Source organism: Ochotona princeps, chromosome 18 (assembly GCF_030435755.1).
Source record: "Ochotona princeps isolate mOchPri1 chromosome 18, mOchPri1.hap1, whole genome shotgun sequence".
NCBI lineage: Eukaryota > Metazoa > Chordata > Mammalia > Lagomorpha > Ochotonidae > Ochotona > Ochotona princeps.
In genome coordinates, this window is record NC_080849.1 from 40,584,816 (window position 1) to 40,605,460 (window position 20,645).

A 20,645-nucleotide genomic window follows, 5' to 3' on the forward strand; every position below is an offset into this window, starting at 1 on the left:
CTAGTCCAAAAAGAGTCCATAATTCAGAATAAACAAAGAACAACTACTCAGCAACATGTATCTGGATAGTATATTTCAATCACGTAAAATCAACTAGCAAGCTTAGAAATTTGAATTGGACAATCTTAAGCAGCATGCAATTCAACATGTGAAAATGTTCTTACACACTAAAGCCATCAAAAATGTAAATTTAACAAAATGATTTCCAACATTATCTACTCATTTTAAGCCAGCTAGTCAACTTGCAACATTTAAAACTACAAATATCTTAAGCATAATCCAGTCAGCTAAACTGAATATTTGTCTAATATATTTGTGTAATATTATCATATTCCTACATGAATACAAAATTATCTCTTGAAATCTTACTTCCAGCAAAAATTAAGTATGCATATGGTATAAGCAGTAAGAATGTCAAACTGTGTGAGCAATTAGAATAGCACCATCTGGTAAGTTTTGAGTGTTTTGAGTAACAAAGCTGACACTGAGAAGAACAAAGCAGAAAACGTGGTAGGGAGACGGAAGAGAGGAGGATCTAAGTCCACTCAATGACGACAACAACTTTCCAGAAACAATAGGAAAAAGCAGTATCAGTACTTCGGGATCCTTCCTTTTGACTATAAACTGCTCCAAATGCACAATATCGCAAATCAGTTTTGAGTATGCTAAGATGCTGACCATTTTCAACGTTGTATACCTAGCTCCTGAAGGCTAGTAAGTACTTTTTTGAATGAATGAATGAATGAATGAATGTTGTTTGGCTGAGTTGTTCATTTATTTATTATTGATTCCAGAAAAATAAAGATCTTTGAGGCACGAGATAAAGAGGTTCAGTTAATGAGGAGAAAACACACCAGAGAAAGTACTGCAAGGAGACACAGAATAAGAGGTAGCAGCTTCAGAGTTGGAGGAAAATCACTTACATCATTTGAGTTCTTTCTTTTTCATTGCTTCTCAGCTTTCTGGCTAAGAGCAAATGTAATCCTATTCTCTCTCACAAACCCCAACAAATTGAAAATAATTTTAGGTGCTAGAAAACATGAATAGAGAAATCTTTTCTATCATAAAATACATTTGAAAATGATAAAAAGTAGGCAGTCACAACTACTGAGTAGTAAAGTTATAATGATTTTATGAGTTCTATAGTATAAAGTTGTTAATTTTTAATTTGAAAAAAATAGCTGAACTAATCTGAAAGATGGTATTACATTTTAGGAGCTTAAGTTTTACCATCACAGCTCAGAAGACAAATTAAACAGAGGACCAGTCTGAAAAGCTGTGCCTCTCCCTTCACTGACTGGCCAGGCGCAGCGTTGAGTCAGCCAGGTGTTCCCTCCGCACCACCGGATGTCCTCAAGAGCAGATTTGGTGGGGGAGGAAAAAAAAGGAAAATCCCGACATCATTTGTTTTCAAATCTGCAAGAAAATAAGTATGTTTGTCTCTGTGTGACCAGCATTAGTCACATGTTCAATCTTTTTATAACTTCAAAATATAGTTATAAAAAAAGCCTCAGTGGCTCCTTACTAGATAATGGTGTAAAGTCAATACAAAGTTTCAAATCTGCAATTTACAAACATTTTTAGTGTTCTACTAAATGCTCAGTTACTCAGATAAACAGAAATAGGAAGTCACTGAGACTACAAAACCAGCTGGCAAAGCTCACCGCTGCTTTCACTGGAATTGGGAAGACAGCAGCGATTGAACAGCCCAAACACAGTGTGATGAGTGTTAGGGACTGTACTTTTAAACTGAGTTGCTGTTGCAGAAAAGCTGGAATTTCTAGCCAGATGCACAATGGGAAAAAGCTACAAGAAATATAGGAAATAACTGCATATGAGAAGTAAGCTAATGAACGATAACAAGTAGACACTAACAGCAGACATTCTGATGATCTAGCAGCAAGAAATCTTAAAATATTTATGTGTAGTTACCTTAGATGCAATAATATCAACTCACTCAAAAGAAGGGACATGAGATGTCATAGTCAAAATTTATAAAACAGAAAATCTACAGGTAATCAGACATATTTGTGCAAATGCCCTGACACGCTTTACTAGTTATGTATTATGTCTTGGATATTGTTTGCAGTATAATATCGTCATCTGCAGGTACAAAGACATCTTTTCAGTTAGATTTTCTGTCTGAGAAAGACTTGAAGTAAGGCTTTTTGACAAAGGTAAAATCTGTAACACTATCAGAATTAATAGATACAGCACAGAAAAGATTGCTGTCTTGAACAATCCATTACCCAATACAATCACTATCTCAGGGGCCCAAACAGGCACCATCATGTTACTGGTCAGATGAACCACGAGGGAAACAGGAATTCCCTTTACAGACAGGCTTTTAAAGGCTGGGTGAACCAAACAGGTGGAAATTAGTAAGGGAAATGCAAGTAACAATGGTCAGTTAACAAGTATTCTTATTTTTCCCCTTGAATTCTCCACTATGATTCTATGATTGCTTATTTTCCTCTTTTTTTCTATTTCTAACAATCATTTTGAAACACATAATTTAATTCAAATTAAAGCTACTTTTCTTTTAAAGCTATAAAGTAAATCAAATACAAAGTCACTATGTCTCATTCTATGCTTCCATTTGCTCTAGGAATTCATAAACAAACATCTGGATAATTTCTTATTATCTTAAGAAATTTCCCTTCAATATCCCCTTTACAATCTGGAACTTATCCTGCAACTTTATCATTCTACACGTGTTACATAATGGTTCAACCTGCCCCTTTAATTTCATGAATGACTTTTCAGAATACCTGCACTAATTCACTCAGCTAAATCATGACTGAACACAAGAAATAATGTCTTCTGTGGTCTTAACGAATTTATACACAACCAGAGAAAAAACACACACACAAAACCAAAACCAGGAGATCCTTAAAGGATTTTCTCTTAGAAGCCAAAAGTAAATTATCTATAAATTACATGGATCAGATGTTTCAAATTTAAAGGAAAAATAACACACACAAAAAGACTCCACATGCCTTCAAATACTGCTTTGTAGTTTGTTGTTGTTCATCTAATTGCAGTTTAATTACACTCTAGTAAAGAAACTCTGATTTCAGAAGTTAATTCATTAGAACTGCCAAACGGCTTACTGAGATCTCATGATCACACATCCCTTAGTTAACAAAACACACCGCTTTTCAGTTAATACAAAAGAATCCTTCGTTCAATAGCCTTGCGACATATAGGACATTCACTCATGCGATCCCCACAGAGCTGGCATGTTCCATGGCCACAGAGGAAGATCATATTCTTCAGACGATCCAAACACACAGGGCACATTGTCTGTGATATGAGGCAAGGAGTAAAGTAATAAATAGTAAAGTCATAAATGCTAAGACATTTTATAAACCAAAAGAATAACATGACAGCTTTGTAACACCAATTTTCTTTTGTTTCAGTCAACCATTTGCAGATTTTTAAAAACAACTTACATACTCAAATATCACCTCTGTTAAGAAAACAGCCCTATACAGCCTGAATCAGATTCCCCAAAGGCCTTGACAGCTCCTGAATGGAAGAACACATTGTTTCAAGTCTATCTGGGCAGCCAGGGCCCCCCAGAGATGGAACTAGCTGTTGGTTCCCTCTATGCTAGTTACCACATGATCTCGGTCCTATTGTCATTGCCACTTCAGAAGTGAGGATACTGAGGTTTAGTAGGATTTAAAATCCTTCTCAAGGCATGTTGAACATTAACTTGCATCACAAGATTACAGTATTTTTGTTCTCCAAAGAATCAAACCACCTTTTCAGTGTCACTAAAACAGATACTGGAGCTCATGGATTCATGATAGGGCTCACTGGCCCAGCGGATGAGAGATGGCTCTCCATTTGTTGCATCCTCTCAGACTGCTAACTAAAGAAATGTTTTGTTTGTTTCCATTAAACTTTTGAGTGGTCTATTCAATTTTTATTTCCAAAAGTTAGCATCTGTATAGCTTGTCAAGTTACTTAAAGATTAATATAGCCTTGATAAGAAATAAGATTAATTCTTTTCTTCCAAAATGAACTGGAGTAACTGAAAGCTTGAAGAGAGTTATTCAGATGTTTCCTTGATAACCTTGAAGAAATCGGTCCCTATTAGATATCCCATTAGTCCTCAGAAAATGAAGTGCCTTTCTGCCCCATTTTACTTGGAATCCAGACAGATATCTGTTGTCTGTTGGTTCACTCACCAAATGCCTGCAAGCTAAGGCTGAACTAGGCTAAAGCAGGGAGCCTGGAGTTCAACCCAGGTTCACTCAGCGTCCATGGACTTAAGGCATCACCTGCTGCTTCCCAGGGTGCAAATTAGCAAGAGAGCTGGGATCCGAAGTGGAGCCCTGGCTCCACTCAAACAAGACAATCCAACATGGGATGTGGGTCTCCCATGTGGGCTTTGGACCATCCTCAGTGCTTTCCCAGGCCACAGGCAGAGAGCGGGACTGGAAGTGGAGCAGCTGGGACTTGAACTAGTGCCCATATGGGATGCTAGCACCATAGGCAGAAGCCGTATCATTAAATCTTGTAAGCAGACATTACTTATTGTAAATATTCACTAATACAAGTGATATAAAAATAGAAACCATTCTACAGTGGAAAACACTGGTTTATGGAATACTAACTGCCATCTTGAAAATCATCTAACATGAAGACATGATCCTTACCTGCTCCTTAATATCCTGTAACTGCTGCTGCAGCTTTTGCACATCCGCGTTGACATTGGTATTATCCTTGTCCTTCTGTAACACTGGAATATTCCCACTTGCTATAACAGAGATAACAACTTTTCAGTTACTATTGTTTTGACATAACATTTCTAAAATTATTACTGCTTTTCACAATTTTTCACACTTGGATAATAGATAAGCAGTAACATTCATATTAGACTCTTTCATTTATAACATTCAAAACTAAAATAGGTTTGCACAATGATTTCTAATTATACAACTGTTTAACTTCACCCAGCAATAATCCACACAGACTTCTGGATTTCCAAGGCTCTACTTCCTTCCTTTACTGAATTTACAAGTATACTTCATGCTTTTTCTACCACTTCTGCTTTATCTTTGAAGCCTCTGAGGATGTCTCTGTCTCTGTCTCTGTCTCTCTCTCTCTCTCTCTCTCTCTCTCTCTCTCTCTCTCCCCACACACCTCCAAAACATATACACACGGCTTCCCTTCCTCAGGAACTCATTTGCTCACTGTTACTGATCTGAGATGCAGAATACAAGAAAGGCCACGATGAGTAAACAAGTATTATGCAAACATGAAGGGAAATGTGATCTTCCTTTTCCTGCTATCCAGATTGTTGGTCTTTTATTCCAGTTAATCTGCCCCTATCCTGGTCTAGCTTTGATTAAAACCAAATTCCCTGAGCCAAAATGGCCACACTGGGGATACCACTGTGGTGCAGTGGGTGCAATTCACCATGTGCATCCATTATTAGAGAGTAGGTTAAGAATCCCGGCTTCCTAATGTGTCTGGAAGACTGCAGAAAATGATCCAATTACTTGGACCCCCTAACACCCAGCTGGGTAACGTGGATGGAGTTCTAGGTTCCTGGCCTTTGCTGGGCTAGACCTAGCTGCTGCAGCCACCTGGAGAGTAAACCAGCTGATAGGAGACCTCTCCCTCTTTATCCTGTTACTCTGCTTTTCAAAGAAAGGAAGAAATATAAACACTTCTTCCCCCCTCCAAAACAAACAAACAACAACAAAAAAACACATGGCCACAATGATGTTCCTCCTTATTTGTTCATAAAACACATTCATATAATTAAATTATCCAGTTAATATCTAGAAAAAAATGAAAAATATCTCTAATATACTACTTAAATGACTAAAAGAAAGTCATGTATTTTCACTTTTACACCTGTCCGCTAGATTATACTCTTGATGGTTTTGTCCCTTATTATAACTATCTCCAAAATACTTGCATGAATTAAGTTAAAGTTTCCAATATCCATTTTAGGAAGTAATTCTCTGTTTTTTAGAAGATTTATTTAGTATCATTAGAAAGTCAGATTTACAGAGAGGAGGAGAGACAGAAAGATCTGTCCACTGGTTCACTCCCCAAGTGGCCGCAATGGCCAGAACTGAGCCAATCTGAAGTCAGGAGCCAGGAGCTTCTTCCAGGTCTCCATGTGGGTGCAGGGTTTCAAAGCTTCGGGCTACCCTCAACTACCACCCCAGGCCACAAGCAGGGAGCTGGATCATAAGTGTAGCAACTGGGAGACAAACCAGCATGCATATGGGATTCTGGCATGTGTTAGGCGAAGACTTTAGTCACTGAGCCATCCTGCTGTGCCCATAATTTTCTATTTTGTATGAAAAGAAACCACTTTGTGCTGCATAAAGAAACCAGGTTAACACTTTTAGGAATTTGAAAAAATAATTAATATGATTTCTCATTCTGAAGTATGAGAATAATACCTGAAAAAAAAGAGCTAATTTTCTTTAAGTAATAACACAATACTATTTTTAAAAAAGATTTACTTATTTTGGGGCATCAATCAGTTGAGTCATTATGCCAGCACCCAACACTTCTTTTATCATACATGGATTTTTCTAAAAAGACTAATGTTTAGTGGTAAGCATTTGGCATAGCAATTAACATACCCCATATCCTGCTAATACACATCTCTACAAATGACTCAGCTATGGGTGCCACCTATAGGAAGATATGGACTGAGTTCCAGGCTCTTGGTTTTAGCCTTGGCTCGTATGTTGCCAGCAAACAGGAATTGAACCAGCATATTTTTTCTATCTGGTGTGCTCTCTCTGCTATTCAGGCAAAGAAAAAGAAGTATTTTTTTAAAGCAATGAGGTTTAAATTCACATAATCATACAAATAAGAAAAATGTTAACTTCAGGTTTTTATAATTTAACAAAGGCAGAATAAAACTGTTTCTGTTATCCAACTTACATATCTTATGTTTTACAAAGCAGCAATATATTATGAAGAAGAGATGCTTGTGCACATCCCATCAAGAAAGCAAAGTAGAAAATGTTTCTGAAAATTCACTTACTGATGTCGTCAGTGGAATCTTCTGAACCTTTGCCTCCACAGCACATGATGAAAGGCACTCTTCGCTCCACCACTGCCCGGCACTGCACACACTTTTTCATGAGACTGGCACAGTCTAGAAGACAGTACCATAGACAGCTGTTACAATGACAATATGAATAAACGTGTTGCCCTGCTCTGTTGATTTCTATAACTTACACGTCACACTGAAACAAAATGTTAAACAAGCTGTGTTAGTAAAGTTCTACCTCTTAATTAAAACGTTATCAATGTAATAGAGTTACTCTCCACTGGTAGCTTCCAGAATCACAATGAAAACAATGATACTTTCTAATACAGTTGAATGAACTGTGAAGTTTCTTTTTAAAATAAGCAAAACAGTATTTCAAGATTTGACAGCTTGAGAATAATAGATACCCTTGATAAATTTCAACTGATAGAATTGTAAGCCTGCCTAAATTTTCTAAAAATACTTTCTACTACAGATGGCTTATCTCTAAAATTTCTTTAAAACGTTGAAATACTATATTTCCTTCTATTAAATTGAGTAAATGTAACAAGTAAACTGTTTAGTGACTACTTTTTGAATGTAGTAGTTTTGGAAAGTATAAAAATTTTTTTCTTAAGATCATCTTTGTAATAGTCAAATGGAAAAAGTTGTAAGCTATATTATCAATAGAATGCTTTACTATTCCAAGGAGGAATACCTATACACAATTACTTGTTAAAAATTGTTAGGTAGAATGGCTTGCTAATGTGTGGGTTGGTAATGTAATGGGGTGGACCAGGCAGGACTGAGCTAACCTTAGCCCATAAGCAAAATTAGAAATCAGGATAGAGCACAGCTCACGCCGAGCTAGGCTCTTGCACCTACTGGTCTGCGTGAGCCAGGGACATTAAGCCACAGCATCTAGGGCAGGGGCTGGGACAGGTGAGGGGCTGTGCCAAGCTGGGTCAGAGCAACCACTGGCATGCGCGTGATCTATGGCTGGGAACAGGCCCAGTTGGGGAGCTAAGGGGACACCTTAGCTGGCTTGAGATTCCCACCGAGGAGCGCGGGGGCTGTAATGGGGGTTGCGTTCTGACTGGATATGGCTGTAGTCTCCCTTGGCACAAGTGTGGGCTGGGATTGGATGCACCAAGCCGGGCTAGACTGCAACACCATCTTGTGCTCCGGAGGACCAGGGTAGATGTGGGACAGACTAGGCTAGGTCTCAACCACTACTGAGCCATGTGTGAGCTATATGTGGGTATGGACGAGCCGTGGCTGGGCTGAAACATCCAACAGTAAGAACCAGATTGGGTTGAAAGCCAGTCAGGAAAAGCCCACTGTTCCTGCTAGGACAGGAGGCGAACTGAGTAGGGCTGGCTCATGGACTCCCTGGTATGCATGAAATCTGGCATTGGGAGAGGTTCTGATGGAGGAGCCTGGGCAACTCCTCTGGCAAGATACAGACCTGGCAGGTAAGCACATGAAAAATGATAGGAAACAGCCCAGAACAGGCCATGGGACGTTTCCCACTGGCATACATTTGGCATGGGTCAGGGGCAGACCAAGCTGAACCAGTTCACACTACTCACTGGCGAATCTGAGCACCAGAACAGAGTGTGGGTCGAGCCAGGTTCAGTTGCGACCAAAAAACCAGTGCACACTATGGAATGCCAAAGTGAAGTGACCTGTACCGGATGTGACCGCAGGGCCCAACCAGCACACCTGAGAATCAGGAAGGGAGGGGGTGGAGCAGGCAGGGGGAATGTGGAGCGTCCCCCTGCTGGACAGCTACTCCCAATGGAGAGTGTGGGCTGGGATGGGGGCAGACCAGACCTGTGCGCCTCATGAGGACTAGATCAAGGAAAATCCAGGCTGGGATGATTGTTTCCACTGGTGCAAACAAAAATTAGAGTTGGGCTTAGCTGCAGCATCAGCTGGCAGAATCTGGCCCTGGGGGCTAATTCTGTCAAGTTAAACTGCAGAACCACCTGGGGAGTGCATAATCTGGGAGTGGGAGTGGCCTAGAATCGAAATAGTGGGCTCCTCCCTCTTTGGTTACCACTACCAGTGGAAGGAACAAAAACTAGGACAGGGGCTGGGGTGGCTAGATAGAAAGGCACCCAACAGCATGTGTGTGGGCTGGATAGTCAGGCTGGTTGGGTTGAACTAGGCTTTAATGCCCATTGACATGTATGAGAGCTGAATGTGACGTGGGACAGACTGGACTAGTCTGCTGCACATACTGGCAAACCAGGATAGGGGGCGGTCCTGGTGGGGATTATTGTGGGTTGCTCCAACTATGCTGCAGCTCCCATTGGTTTATGTGAGGGCCAAGTGTGTGCTGGGCAGAATCAAGCTGGACTGCAATACCCATTGGTTCCAGTGGAAGTCGGGGCTGAAAACAGAACCGATCCAGCAATTGCAACCACCAGCTGATTGAGACGATGGACTGTACCAGGCCCTGTACTTGCAAGTACACACAATAATCTGGTCTGGGAACACCTCAGACTCAGAACCATAACCATGAAAAGACAGAGGACAGAACAAGTCAGACAACTACCCCAGCCATATGCTGGCAGTGAAAAACTGGGCAAACGGAGACTCTAAGATGAACTATGTCAACCAGTGGATTCTTCAGCGACCTCATCGTGCTTGGAATGGCGAGACTGGCAGCGATTCATAACTGGTGAACTATCAATACCACTTGAGCAAGAATCTCAGAGCATGCCCTACAACCGGGACCTGGGATGGGTGGGAGGCTGGGTGGGGCTTCTCCCTTTATCTCCCCCTTTACCCCAGATACATGACAAAAACAATGTGAAAATAATAGTCTTACCCACTTTGCTGTATCCCTTGAAACTTTTTGCCTTAAGTAACTATGTAAAGAATGTCAAAAATAAAGAAAAAAAAAAAAGAATTGTTAGGTAGGGTAGCACAGTGGCTAAATCCTTGCCTTGCATGCACGAGGATCCCGTATGGGTGCCAGTTCATATCCCAGATGCTACACTTCCCCTCCAGCTCCTGGTTTGTGGCCTGGGAAAGCAATTGAGGATAGTCTTGGGGCCCTGCACCCATGTGGGAGACACGGAAGAAGCTCCTGGCTCCTGGCATCAGACTGGCTCAACTCCAGCTGTTGCACCCACTTGGGGAATGAGCCCACAGATAGAACATCTTTCTCTGTCTCTCCTTCTCTCTAAATCTGCCTTTCCAATAAAAATAAATAAATAAATTTTTAAAAAAGTAAGCTGACCTCATACCAAAGCCTAAACATAAATGGGTATGACATCTTCTAATGCAAATGTACCAGATAGGAGGTAAAGCTAGTAGAAATTTGGTCTGAGATTTTGTCATCAATTTAAGGGCTGAATTTTCTCTTGAAGAATTAATTTGGTTGTCTCAATACATTATCATCACAATTTTATAAAATTCTTTTTAACTATTCAGAGTTCACTATCATAGTGTTTCTTTAAAACCTCTTCACCTCCAGTAGAGTCAAATTAAGAAAAAACTAATTGTAATCAACTTTCAAATCTTATGTAGGTATCACTTCGGTCTATGACAAGGGTCTCTAGCAGGCCCAATCTGACCTGTTACTAGTTATGTTTTACTGGAACCAGATCACTCCTATTCATGTAATATTTTCCATGGCTGTTTTTCTTTCTTTTTTCTTTTTTTGTAAAGTTCAGTAGACTGAGAAGAGTTGACTGGTTACTACAGAAACCATGTGGCCTACAAAGACAAAAGGATTTTCTTAATTTGACTCTACTGAAGAAAACTTGTGGACTTCTGGTTTAAGAAAGCTAATTTTTATTTAAGACATTATTTTACCAAATAAAATAAACTTAGGTAAACTTTAATATTTCCTTGAGGCAGAATTGTTACAATAGAAAATCCCAACTACTTCACCATCTGAATAAATGGAATTTGCTTACAAATAAAAAAAACAAAAATACCGACCTACCAAAAAAAAGATGAAATTATCCCACAATTTGTGTATTATTCCAGTCAGATAGTATAGTAACCTGTGATGTGTAAACTATTTTATAATGAGACACATTTTACCTTGGACCCATTTAAATAAGGTATATGTTGCATTAAAATCTTTTATTGACAAAATGAAAAAATGCAAAAGGAAATAGAAAATACTAAAAAAGGGTGCAGTAAGTTGTCTCCACCTATGGAGCCAGCATCTCATATGGGCACTGGTTTGTGTCCTGCTGCTCCACTTCTGATACAGCTTATGAACTGATCCCTGCTTCTGTACCGGAAAAGCAACAGAGAATGGCTCAAGTCCTTGGGCCTCGGTACCTAGTGTGAGATCAAGAAGAAGCTTCTGGATCCTGGCTTTGGAAAGGCTTGTCTCTGGTCATTGTGGCCCTTTGAGAGTGAAACACCAAACTGAAGATTCCTCTCTCTAACTTAGCCTTTCAAATAAAAATAATAAAACTTTAAAACATAATTAAGAATGCTTTAAGAGAAATATAAATGGAGTTGGCCTTGTGGCCCAGGAGGTAAAGCCTCCACTTGCGACACTGTATCAGACAGTTTATGTGAAACTCTTCCACTTCCAATCAAGCTCCTTACTAATGGCCTAGAAAAAGCAGCAACAGATGGCCCAAACTTCCCTAGCACCTTCTACCCATGTAGGAAACCTGGATGAAGCTCCTGACTCCTGGATTCAGCCTGGCCCAGCCCTGACTGTTGTGGCCATCTAGGGAATAAATCCATGTATGGAAGGGCTGCCACCTGTCTCAAACTCTGAGTTTCAAAAAAATAAAAAAAAAAGTTTCAAAAAGGGAGGAAGGACAGACAGATATATGGATGGACTTAAGAACAGGGGCCTATAAAAAGCAAAGGTCTTGCAGAGGACATATGGTACTCTAGCAGAGGAAGGAAAGCAGAACAAATCGCTCAACTACCCCAGCCAAGCGTTGACAGCTGGAAGAATGGAGACTCGGGTAGATCGTGTGAGCAGATGGACCTGGAAAGATTTCCTCATCCTCGGATCGTCCAGATTGAGAGCATTTCAGAACTATTGAAACCACTTGAGCAGAACCCTTGGATCAGGCCCCATATCAAGGACCCTGGGATGCCACTGGGTGGCCATTCCCCATCCCTGGGTACTGCTGTGGTAGGGAAGCTGAGTGTGGCATCTCCTGTAACTTTCTCCCTTCCCCCAGATATAGGAGCAAGAGGGGGGAAAGATTTGGAAACAATGGCCTCACCCTAGTCAACTATGTAAACATCATCAAAAGTAAACAAGCCAATAAAAATTTTCTATAAAGCAAAGGCCTAAGGGTGAGATATTTGGCACAGTGGTTATGACATTTTTCAGGGTGCTGACACTGAAGTGTACTGGGTAAAGTCACTGCTTGCAGTACTGGCCTTCCATATGGTGCCAAATTGAGTCCCAACTGGTCCACTTTCAATCTAGTTCCCATCATGATAACATGCCTGAGAAAGCAGCAGAATACAGCCCAACTCCTTGGGTCCCTGCACTCCCATGGCAGACTCAGAAGCTATTGCTTGGCTCCTGGCTTCAGACCGGTCCAGCTTCAGCCATTACAACCATTTGGGGAATGAACCAGTAGATGAACTAGTGTGTCTTCCCCACCTCTCTCTGTAACTCTGTCTTTAAAATCATCAGACAAATCTTAAAAAAAAAAAAAAAAAAAAAAAAAACAGATACTTCTGTGGACACCTGTATCCCATACTGGTGTGTCTGGGTCTGAGCCTCCAGCTGTTTTCCTAGAGCAGCTTCCTGTTACCATGCACCCTAGAAGGCACCAGGAGATGGCTCTAGCACTTAGGAACCTGTCATCCAGTTAGGAGATCCAGATTGAGCTTTGGGCTCCGGGCTTTGGCCTGGCCCAGCCCTGGCTATTGTGAGCACTTGAGAGGTGAACCAACAAAGAGAAAATTTCTCCCACTTTCACTTTTCCCTGTTTGCCTTTCAAATAAACAAAATTTTCCTAAAACTAGACAAATCTATTTTTAAAAAATCAGCAAGGACTTTTAAGACAATATATTTAGAACTTATAAAATATTCCTTAAATATTGTCCTTGCAAAGAAAGTACTTTTATAAGCTTTCTTGGCAAAAAGTTAATGGAAGGCCAAATATTATAGCACCAAATAGCTGCTATGGGCTCTTCAAGAGTGGGGAAAGTTTACATGAAAGGTAATATTAAAGTGAACAAAAGTATGTAACAATCCTTCCTGTATGTAAAAAGAAAACCAAATGCTCATATATTCATTTTTGGAAATAAGTTTCCATTATGTGCAAAGATAGATCATCTTGTGCTTATTCAAAAGAAATAAAAATACATGTTGGTGGAACACAGTGTACTCCATCTTCTTGAGTCCTCAGAAGCTCAGAGAAGTGGCTGACTATTGGTTAGACAGAAATGGAAGTTCCTACAGGACCAAACTTGTTGTCAACTACCTGTTGAAAACACATACACACACACAAAAAAACAAAACAAAATAAAACCAAAAACCAAAAAGAACAACAACAAAAAACACCAAAGCAAAAAAGAAACTTCACAGATAAAAACTGTTTCATTTTCTATTTTTAATAGCAACACTGAGGAAATCTGGTAGAGGCTACTCACTCTCACAAGCACACATGTGTCCACACGGTTGAAAAAGAACAGCTGCTTTCTTGTCAGAGCATACCACACATTCTTCAATCTGGAGAGGAGAGGTTGGAGCACAGTGAGCACACCCGGAGACATCTAATCACTAGGTAACAGTTCTGTTTATCTCTAAATGCATTTCCTCTGTAAGGAAACCCTCTGGGCACTGAGCATTAGCACGCATGACTGTCCTCTCCTCTTTTTTCACATCTTCATATACTCTAGTTTAACTGGCACTAGTACCCCACTGGCTCCTGACCTGTCCTGAAGAATCATACAAGACAAAGCCAAGTCCTCCAAGGCCAAGAAGACCGGGATAGACTCCAGTACTCTCCACTCCACATCCCAAAACTACTTTTGAGAGGAAACTAAAAGGCTAATGGACAAGTAAAGAAATATAAAAATAAATCACTGACAAGATAATTTTCTAATATTAATAAAATCTAGCTAGATATAGCTAAACTCTAAGAGTGATTTTATTGTTCACCCACACTCAGGGAACTTTTCCTAAAGTCCTTTCTGGGGCTGGTGCCGTGGTATTGTGGTTAAGCTGCTTCCTGTGGTGCCGGCATCCCATACAGACACAGGTACGAGCCCTAGCTGTTCCACTTTCAATCCAGGCCTGCTGACGGCCTGAGAAAGCAGCAGACGATGGCTCAATGTTTGGGGCCCTGCTCCCATGTGGAAAATTCAGAACAAACTCCCGGATCCTGGCTTCTCACTGGCCCAGTACCAGCTGTTGCAACCATCTGGGGAGTGAACCAGCCAATGGAAGATCTCTCTCTGTCTCTTCCTCCCTCCCTCCCTCTACAGCTTTGAGTTTCAAGTAAATAAACAATTTTTAAAGCTCTCTTCTAAGACACAGTTAACTGCATCCTGGCTGAAGCCCACACCTTTAAGCTATTCCCCTTTTCTGTGGCTATAAGAGCCACAAGTACCCTACAACTTATCCCTAACCACCCTCAATTTTATCTCTTCATCTCTGCTTCACCTGAGTTTTGGGCATGGAACTACTAACAACCTAGGCTCTGTGTTTCAAATAAACATTTTTATTACAAAAAAAAAAAGAGTAAATCATCTGTGTAAAAGCATCTAGTTCATGTAGTATGTAATCAGTTAATCAGTGCCCAAGATATTATCCTCTGCACATACTTGTAGTGATTTTCAAAACAATTTCCAATGCATGTATATATTTCTGAGGTATAATTAAAGTTTTAAATAATATACCAAGATCACCTAATAACCATTTACTTTCCCCAGTATCTAAATATATATGTATATCTGTAATGGCAACTTTTCCCCAAATGAAAATACATTGTTACATTAGGGGATTGTATATATATGGTCAGGATGGCCTCTATGCTCCTAATTTAGTACTTAGGGAATGGTCATTTCCTACTTCCCTTGTTAGCAAAAGTGCTAATTCCACAGGACTAGTTCATGTTAACTCCATTTCTCTAACAGCAAAACCTCCCAACCTTGTTTATTAGCCTTCCTTCCATAACATGAATTTGTTTTTCCTCAATGAAGATGTTCATTATTTAACCACTTGGGGTCACTATTTCTTTACAGTCAAAGGCTCTGCAAGCAACCTGGCAAATGGGTAGGCATGTTCATCACATTTTCCAAAGGTTTAAAAATTTCAGAAAACAAATTGCAAACTATAATTAAACATTATCTTTAAAGTATAAGGGCTTTCAAAGCAAAATATTAACTTTTATTTTTAATCACTATGGTTTAGGTATAAAAAAGGAACTATATAAGTTTTGTATAACTATAAAACAATTTCAGAGAATAAAAGCAGTACAGTTAAATTCAAACAGTAATGAATTTGGCAAATAAACACATTAAAACAAGACAGTAAACCAGCAATAAATTAAGAAATTCTGAACTAACAGCTTATAAATGTCTAAGTTTTTAATACCTGTGTCTAAGTCATTGTTTTGAAGAACAAAATAGATACATCACATAATATTATTTATCGTTAGCTACAGTAAAAAAGAACAAAATGACCAAATACCTTACTAAAAATATATTACCTTTGTCCTGGACTGAACTTGTTCTTTACAGATGAGGCATTTCTTGACTCGTGGAGAACATAAAGAACAGGTGGCAATATGCCCACATGGGCCAAAAAGAGTATCTCTCTTCATGTCTGAGCACACCATACACTCTTCTAAGGTTTCAGAATCATTACTAATCATAGAAGGACTCCGAGAACCCACTTGACCACTAATGAGAGAAAATATTCCAAATCAAGTTCAAGATATTTCTACCATAAACTAAAAAATTAGTTGAACAAATTGTTACCCAATGGAAATAACAATTTTCTCAATGAAGCAATCAAAACACTAGGTAAAACCTAATACAGATAACATTTAACTTATTTTATCTACATAGCCCCAGCAGCAAGGGACACAGGAATAAAAGAAAAACTCTAAGGAGCAAACATGACAGAATGAAGGAGGGCCAGGAATGTGGTATAGCCAATAAAGTCACTGCTTGTGGTGCTGGCTTCCTGTAATCGGACTGGCTTAAGTCCTGGTTACTCCACTTTCAACTCACTTTTCTTTTAATGGTCTGAGAAATCAGCAGAAGATGGCCTAAATACTTGGACCCCTGCCCCACATGTGAGATCCAGCTGAAACTCCTGGGTCCTGGCTTTAAATCAGCCTAGCTTCAGCCACTGTGGCCATTTCGGGAATGAACCAGCAAATGAAGTATCTCCCTTTTCCTCTCTGTAACTTTCAAATAAATAGGTTTTTTTTTTTTTTTTTAATCTATTACAAGTAGAGTTCTTTGGAAAATGACACTGTAAGTCCTGTTCTGACCTTTCTTTACATATGTCCCTGATGAAAAAAATTTTTTTTAAGATTTATTTTTTATTGAAAAGACAGATTTACAGAGAAGGGGAGCATGAGAGAGAGACAGAGAGCTCTCCCATCCACTGGTTCACTCCCCAAGTGGCCACAATAGCTGGAGCTGAGCTGATCTGAAGCCAGCAGCCAGGAGCTTCTTCCAGGTCCCAAGGCTTTCGGCCATTCTCCATTGCTTTCCCAGGCCATAAACAGGGAGCCAGGTTGGAAATAAAGCACCTGGGACATAAACTAATGCCTGTATGGGATCTTGGGACTTCCATAGGGAGGTCTAGCCAATTGAGCCATTGTGCTTCACCCCCTCCCCTATAAAATTCTATTACAGAATGAAAGAATGGCATTTTTAAATATATACAGACACATTAGGAGCGAGCATTATGCACAGAGCCACTGTCTGTGATACCCACATCTCTTACCGGAATGCCAGTTTAAGTCCTGTTCTGATTCTCATCTAATCTTCTGCTAATATGCCTAGGAAACAGCTAATGCTGATTCAAAGACTTAAATTCCTGCCATCTAAGTGGGAGACTGTAGTAGAGTTCCAGGGTACTGGTTCTGGGCTGGCCTAAGTCCAGCTACTGTGGCCACTTGAGGGATAAACAAGCACATAAAAGATCTTTCTTTCTCTGTCACTCCACTTTTCAAATAAATGTATCAAAACAGAGATAAAAGGCACAGTAATACATTTGTAAGAGCAGCCAGTGCTACAGGAAAAGGTAGTATTTCCATCACATTCTTCAGAAATACCAGAACACACACACACACAGAGACAGCTGCACACAGAAGTTCTACTTTAGAGTCTATTATTACAAGCTATTACTGTAATAATTTGTGTTTGTATTTATACACTTACTTTCCATGATAGGTTTCTTTTTTAAAGACTGACTTATCTATTTGAGGATAAGGAGAGACAGACAGACAGGGGCTTTACTTCCTAAGTGATCCCAACAGCATGGGCTGAGACACAAGCCAGGATCCAGGCACTTTATGCAGACTCCCTGGTAGAAAGCAGGGCCCAAGTTCTTGAGACATGCCTCCAGTGCTTTCCAAGGGGCACTAGCAGGGAACTGGATCATTAGCTGAGACTCAAACTGGCATCCACATAAGATACTGGCATCGCAGGTGGAAGCTTAACCACTATGCCTTAAGCCCAGCCACCAATAATAGGATTTTCTGCTCCTTATAGATACAATTAAGGAAATGTACATATATCATTTTTTAAATTTTGCTTATAACACAACTGCATGCACAGAGGCTAGACAGCCACCATGTGGCAGGTGCTGTGGCATGGCAGTGTCTAGCAGTGCTTCACTCCTGATCCACGTCCTTGCTAACAAGTCTGGGAATGCAGTGAAGGATGGCCTAAGCATTTGGGCCCTTGTATCCATGTGGACGACCTGAAGAAGCTCCTGGCTCCTGGATTCAGACCAGCCCAGCTCCATCCACTGTGGCCATTTGGGGAGCAAACCAGCAGATGAAGAGTTCTCTGTATGTCTCTATAACTTTGTTTTTCAAATAAACAAAACTAAAACAACAATAAGAGAGAGGGAGGAAAGGGGAGAGGGAAGGAGGGAGAAGGAGAGAGAAAGAGAGCAAGAGAAAGAACGTGCGCCACCAAAATGTTCAGGGATAAGAAGCAGGTAGGAAGCGTAACAATATTCCCACAACACTGTTTTGATGAAAATAGAATATATACTTTCTTCTATGTCTATAATACTTTCTAATAAGTAAATTAATTATGTCAAGAATAATAATTAAATGTTTTTATTTATTTCAGAAACAAAAATAAAATGATCTTTGAGAAAATTTCACCAAAAAACTGATTCATTGTTTAATCTCTCAACCCTTCTTTAAGCTTACTGTTTGTCAGGTGCCAGGTACGGAGTGCTAGAATTAGTACAGCATCAATATCAGATACATGCTGTGCAAGCTATCTCAAAAGTCTATTAAAATTTTAAGTATATAAAATATTAATCAAACAATTTTATCGATAAGACTTTATTACTGATAACTTCTCCTAAGACACAGGAATACTACCAGATCAGAATATTTTATAAAATCATCTGGGGAGCACAACTGAAGGAAGAGACATAATGCATGTAAGAAACTTTCAGGAAAAAAAGGTCAACATCAAGACACAGAACAAAGGAAGACATTTTCATGTAGTGAAGTCCTCCATTATAAAATCACATGGTAACCTTACATATAAAATATTATGTTTTATGATTAAAAAAAAAATACAGGGCCCGGTGGCATGGCCTAGCGGCTAAAGTCCTCGCCTTGAATGCACCGGGATCCCATATGGACGCCAGTTCTAAACCCAGCAGCTCCATTTCCCATCCAGCTCCCTGCTTGTGGCCTGGGAAAGCAGTCGAGGACGGCCCAGAGCACTGGGACCCTGCACCCGCGTGGGAGACCCGGAAGAGGTTCCAGGTTCCCGGCATTGGATCGGCGCAGCACTGGCCACTGCAGTCACTTGGGGAGTGAATCATCGGACGGAAGATCTTCCTCTCTGTCTCTCCTCCTCTCTGTACATCTGACTTTGTAATAAAAATAAATAAATCTTAAAAAAAAAATACAAACCTGACTTTTTCCTTGTGACACTTTGCCAGTGCTTTGCAAAGACTTGGATCGGGACAGAGATCAAGGGGTGACTGACCCTTCTTGTTTCGAACGCTAAGATCAGCACCATTTGCTGCCAGGAAACATGCAATAGATGCTGCACTCTTCTTCTCTGCTCCCTGGGTACCAAGTCCCATGATTAACTGAAACCAAAACAAAGAGTTGCGGTTTTACCTTTAGAAATCTGCTCTGTGCGTACCTGTGTATATGGTGGATATTAATAAATTTCAGTTATAATAACTCCCCCCTTCTAAACTAGTCATAACTTTTCAGTCACACGGTTTAAGAACTGACCTACTCTCTAGCTATAGAAGTTGACCAAAGGTGGCTCAAACATGTCAGATCTCTATCACGCCAACATAAATATTTCAAGGAGATATATATATATATATAAAACAAAGGTCAACTAAAGGTAATAAAAGTCAACAGCAAAATTCCTACTAAACATATTGGCTCTAGATTTGGAGCAACAAGCCTGAAACAATTAGGGGAGACATAACTAAGGAAAAAAATCCAGTAACTGTGAAATCAGCCCCCCAAAATAAAAAACAGGATAAGTAAAGTTCGGATACTATCATTTGAACTACTGATTCAAACAATAGTCACAAAATTTGTTAACATTTGCTGAGCATTTATGATGAACCAAGTATTTTAAGCATTGTTCATGCTCCGTACAACAATCTAAAAAGGCAACTGCTTCTTGTCATTTTAAGATGAGAAAAGTTAAACATTTAGGAGAGAAGAGAATTAAAACCATGATCATAGAATAAGGCCATTATTCTCAACCAGTTTGGTCTCAGAACCCTTTTATGCTAGAAAAGATTCTAAAGTTAAAATGAAAGTGTGAAGGACTTTACAATTTGAAAATAAAAGAATAAAATTACAGGATTTGTATAACCTGAGTTCAATATTTATTATAAAGCTACAGTAATCAAGACAATGGTATAGGCATCCCATAGCTACAAACAGAATAAAACACAGGATCCAGAAAGAGACTGTTACATGAACTCATTCTAGATGAAGGTATTCCAAGTATTTCAGTAAAAAGACTCTTTTCAATACATGGTGGTGGAACTATTGGCTAGCCACAAGCAAGATGATCAACTTTGATCCCTGTGTCATATCATTTACATAATGAATCACAGACTTAAACTTAACAGCTACAACTTTATGAACTTTTTAAGAATGATTTAGGGTCTGGCAAAAATTTGTGATATAAAACATAAAGGCTAGGATGCCAGCATTGTGGCATAGCAGACACAGCCATTGCCTGTGACATGAGCATTCCAGGGTACCCATTTGAGTCCTGGTTGTTGCACTTGTAAATCCAGCTCCCTGCTAATGGTCTGGGAAAAGCAGCTGAAAATGGCTCTAATACTTGGACCCCTCTCATCCATGTGAGAGCTGGAGGAGACTCTTAGCTCCTGGTTTCGACCCAGCCCGTCCCACCCATTGCAGTCATTGGGGAATAAACTGGTTGAGGAACG

At 39.8% G+C, this 20,645-nt stretch overlaps 1 protein-coding gene across 1 annotated transcript in view; it reads right to left on the reverse strand.

Moving 5' to 3' along the window:
• Positions 1 to 735: 735 nt before the first annotated feature.
• MIB1 (MIB E3 ubiquitin protein ligase 1) overlaps positions 736 to 20,645 on the reverse strand; it is a 119,351-nt gene continuing 99,441 nt past the window's right edge. The window contains exons 16-21 of the mRNA XM_004579605.4: positions 19,120 to 19,301; positions 15,700 to 15,892; positions 13,637 to 13,715; positions 7,034 to 7,147; positions 4,671 to 4,771; positions 736 to 3,306 (exon numbers count right to left, since the gene is read on the reverse strand). Coding sequence (XP_004579662.1) covers positions 3,166 to 3,306; positions 4,671 to 4,771; positions 7,034 to 7,147; positions 13,637 to 13,715; positions 15,700 to 15,892; positions 19,120 to 19,301 — 810 coding nt within the window. The 3' untranslated portion in view covers positions 736 to 3,165. The remainder of the gene's footprint in view (positions 3,307 to 4,670; positions 4,772 to 7,033; positions 7,148 to 13,636; positions 13,716 to 15,699; positions 15,893 to 19,119; positions 19,302 to 20,645) is intronic.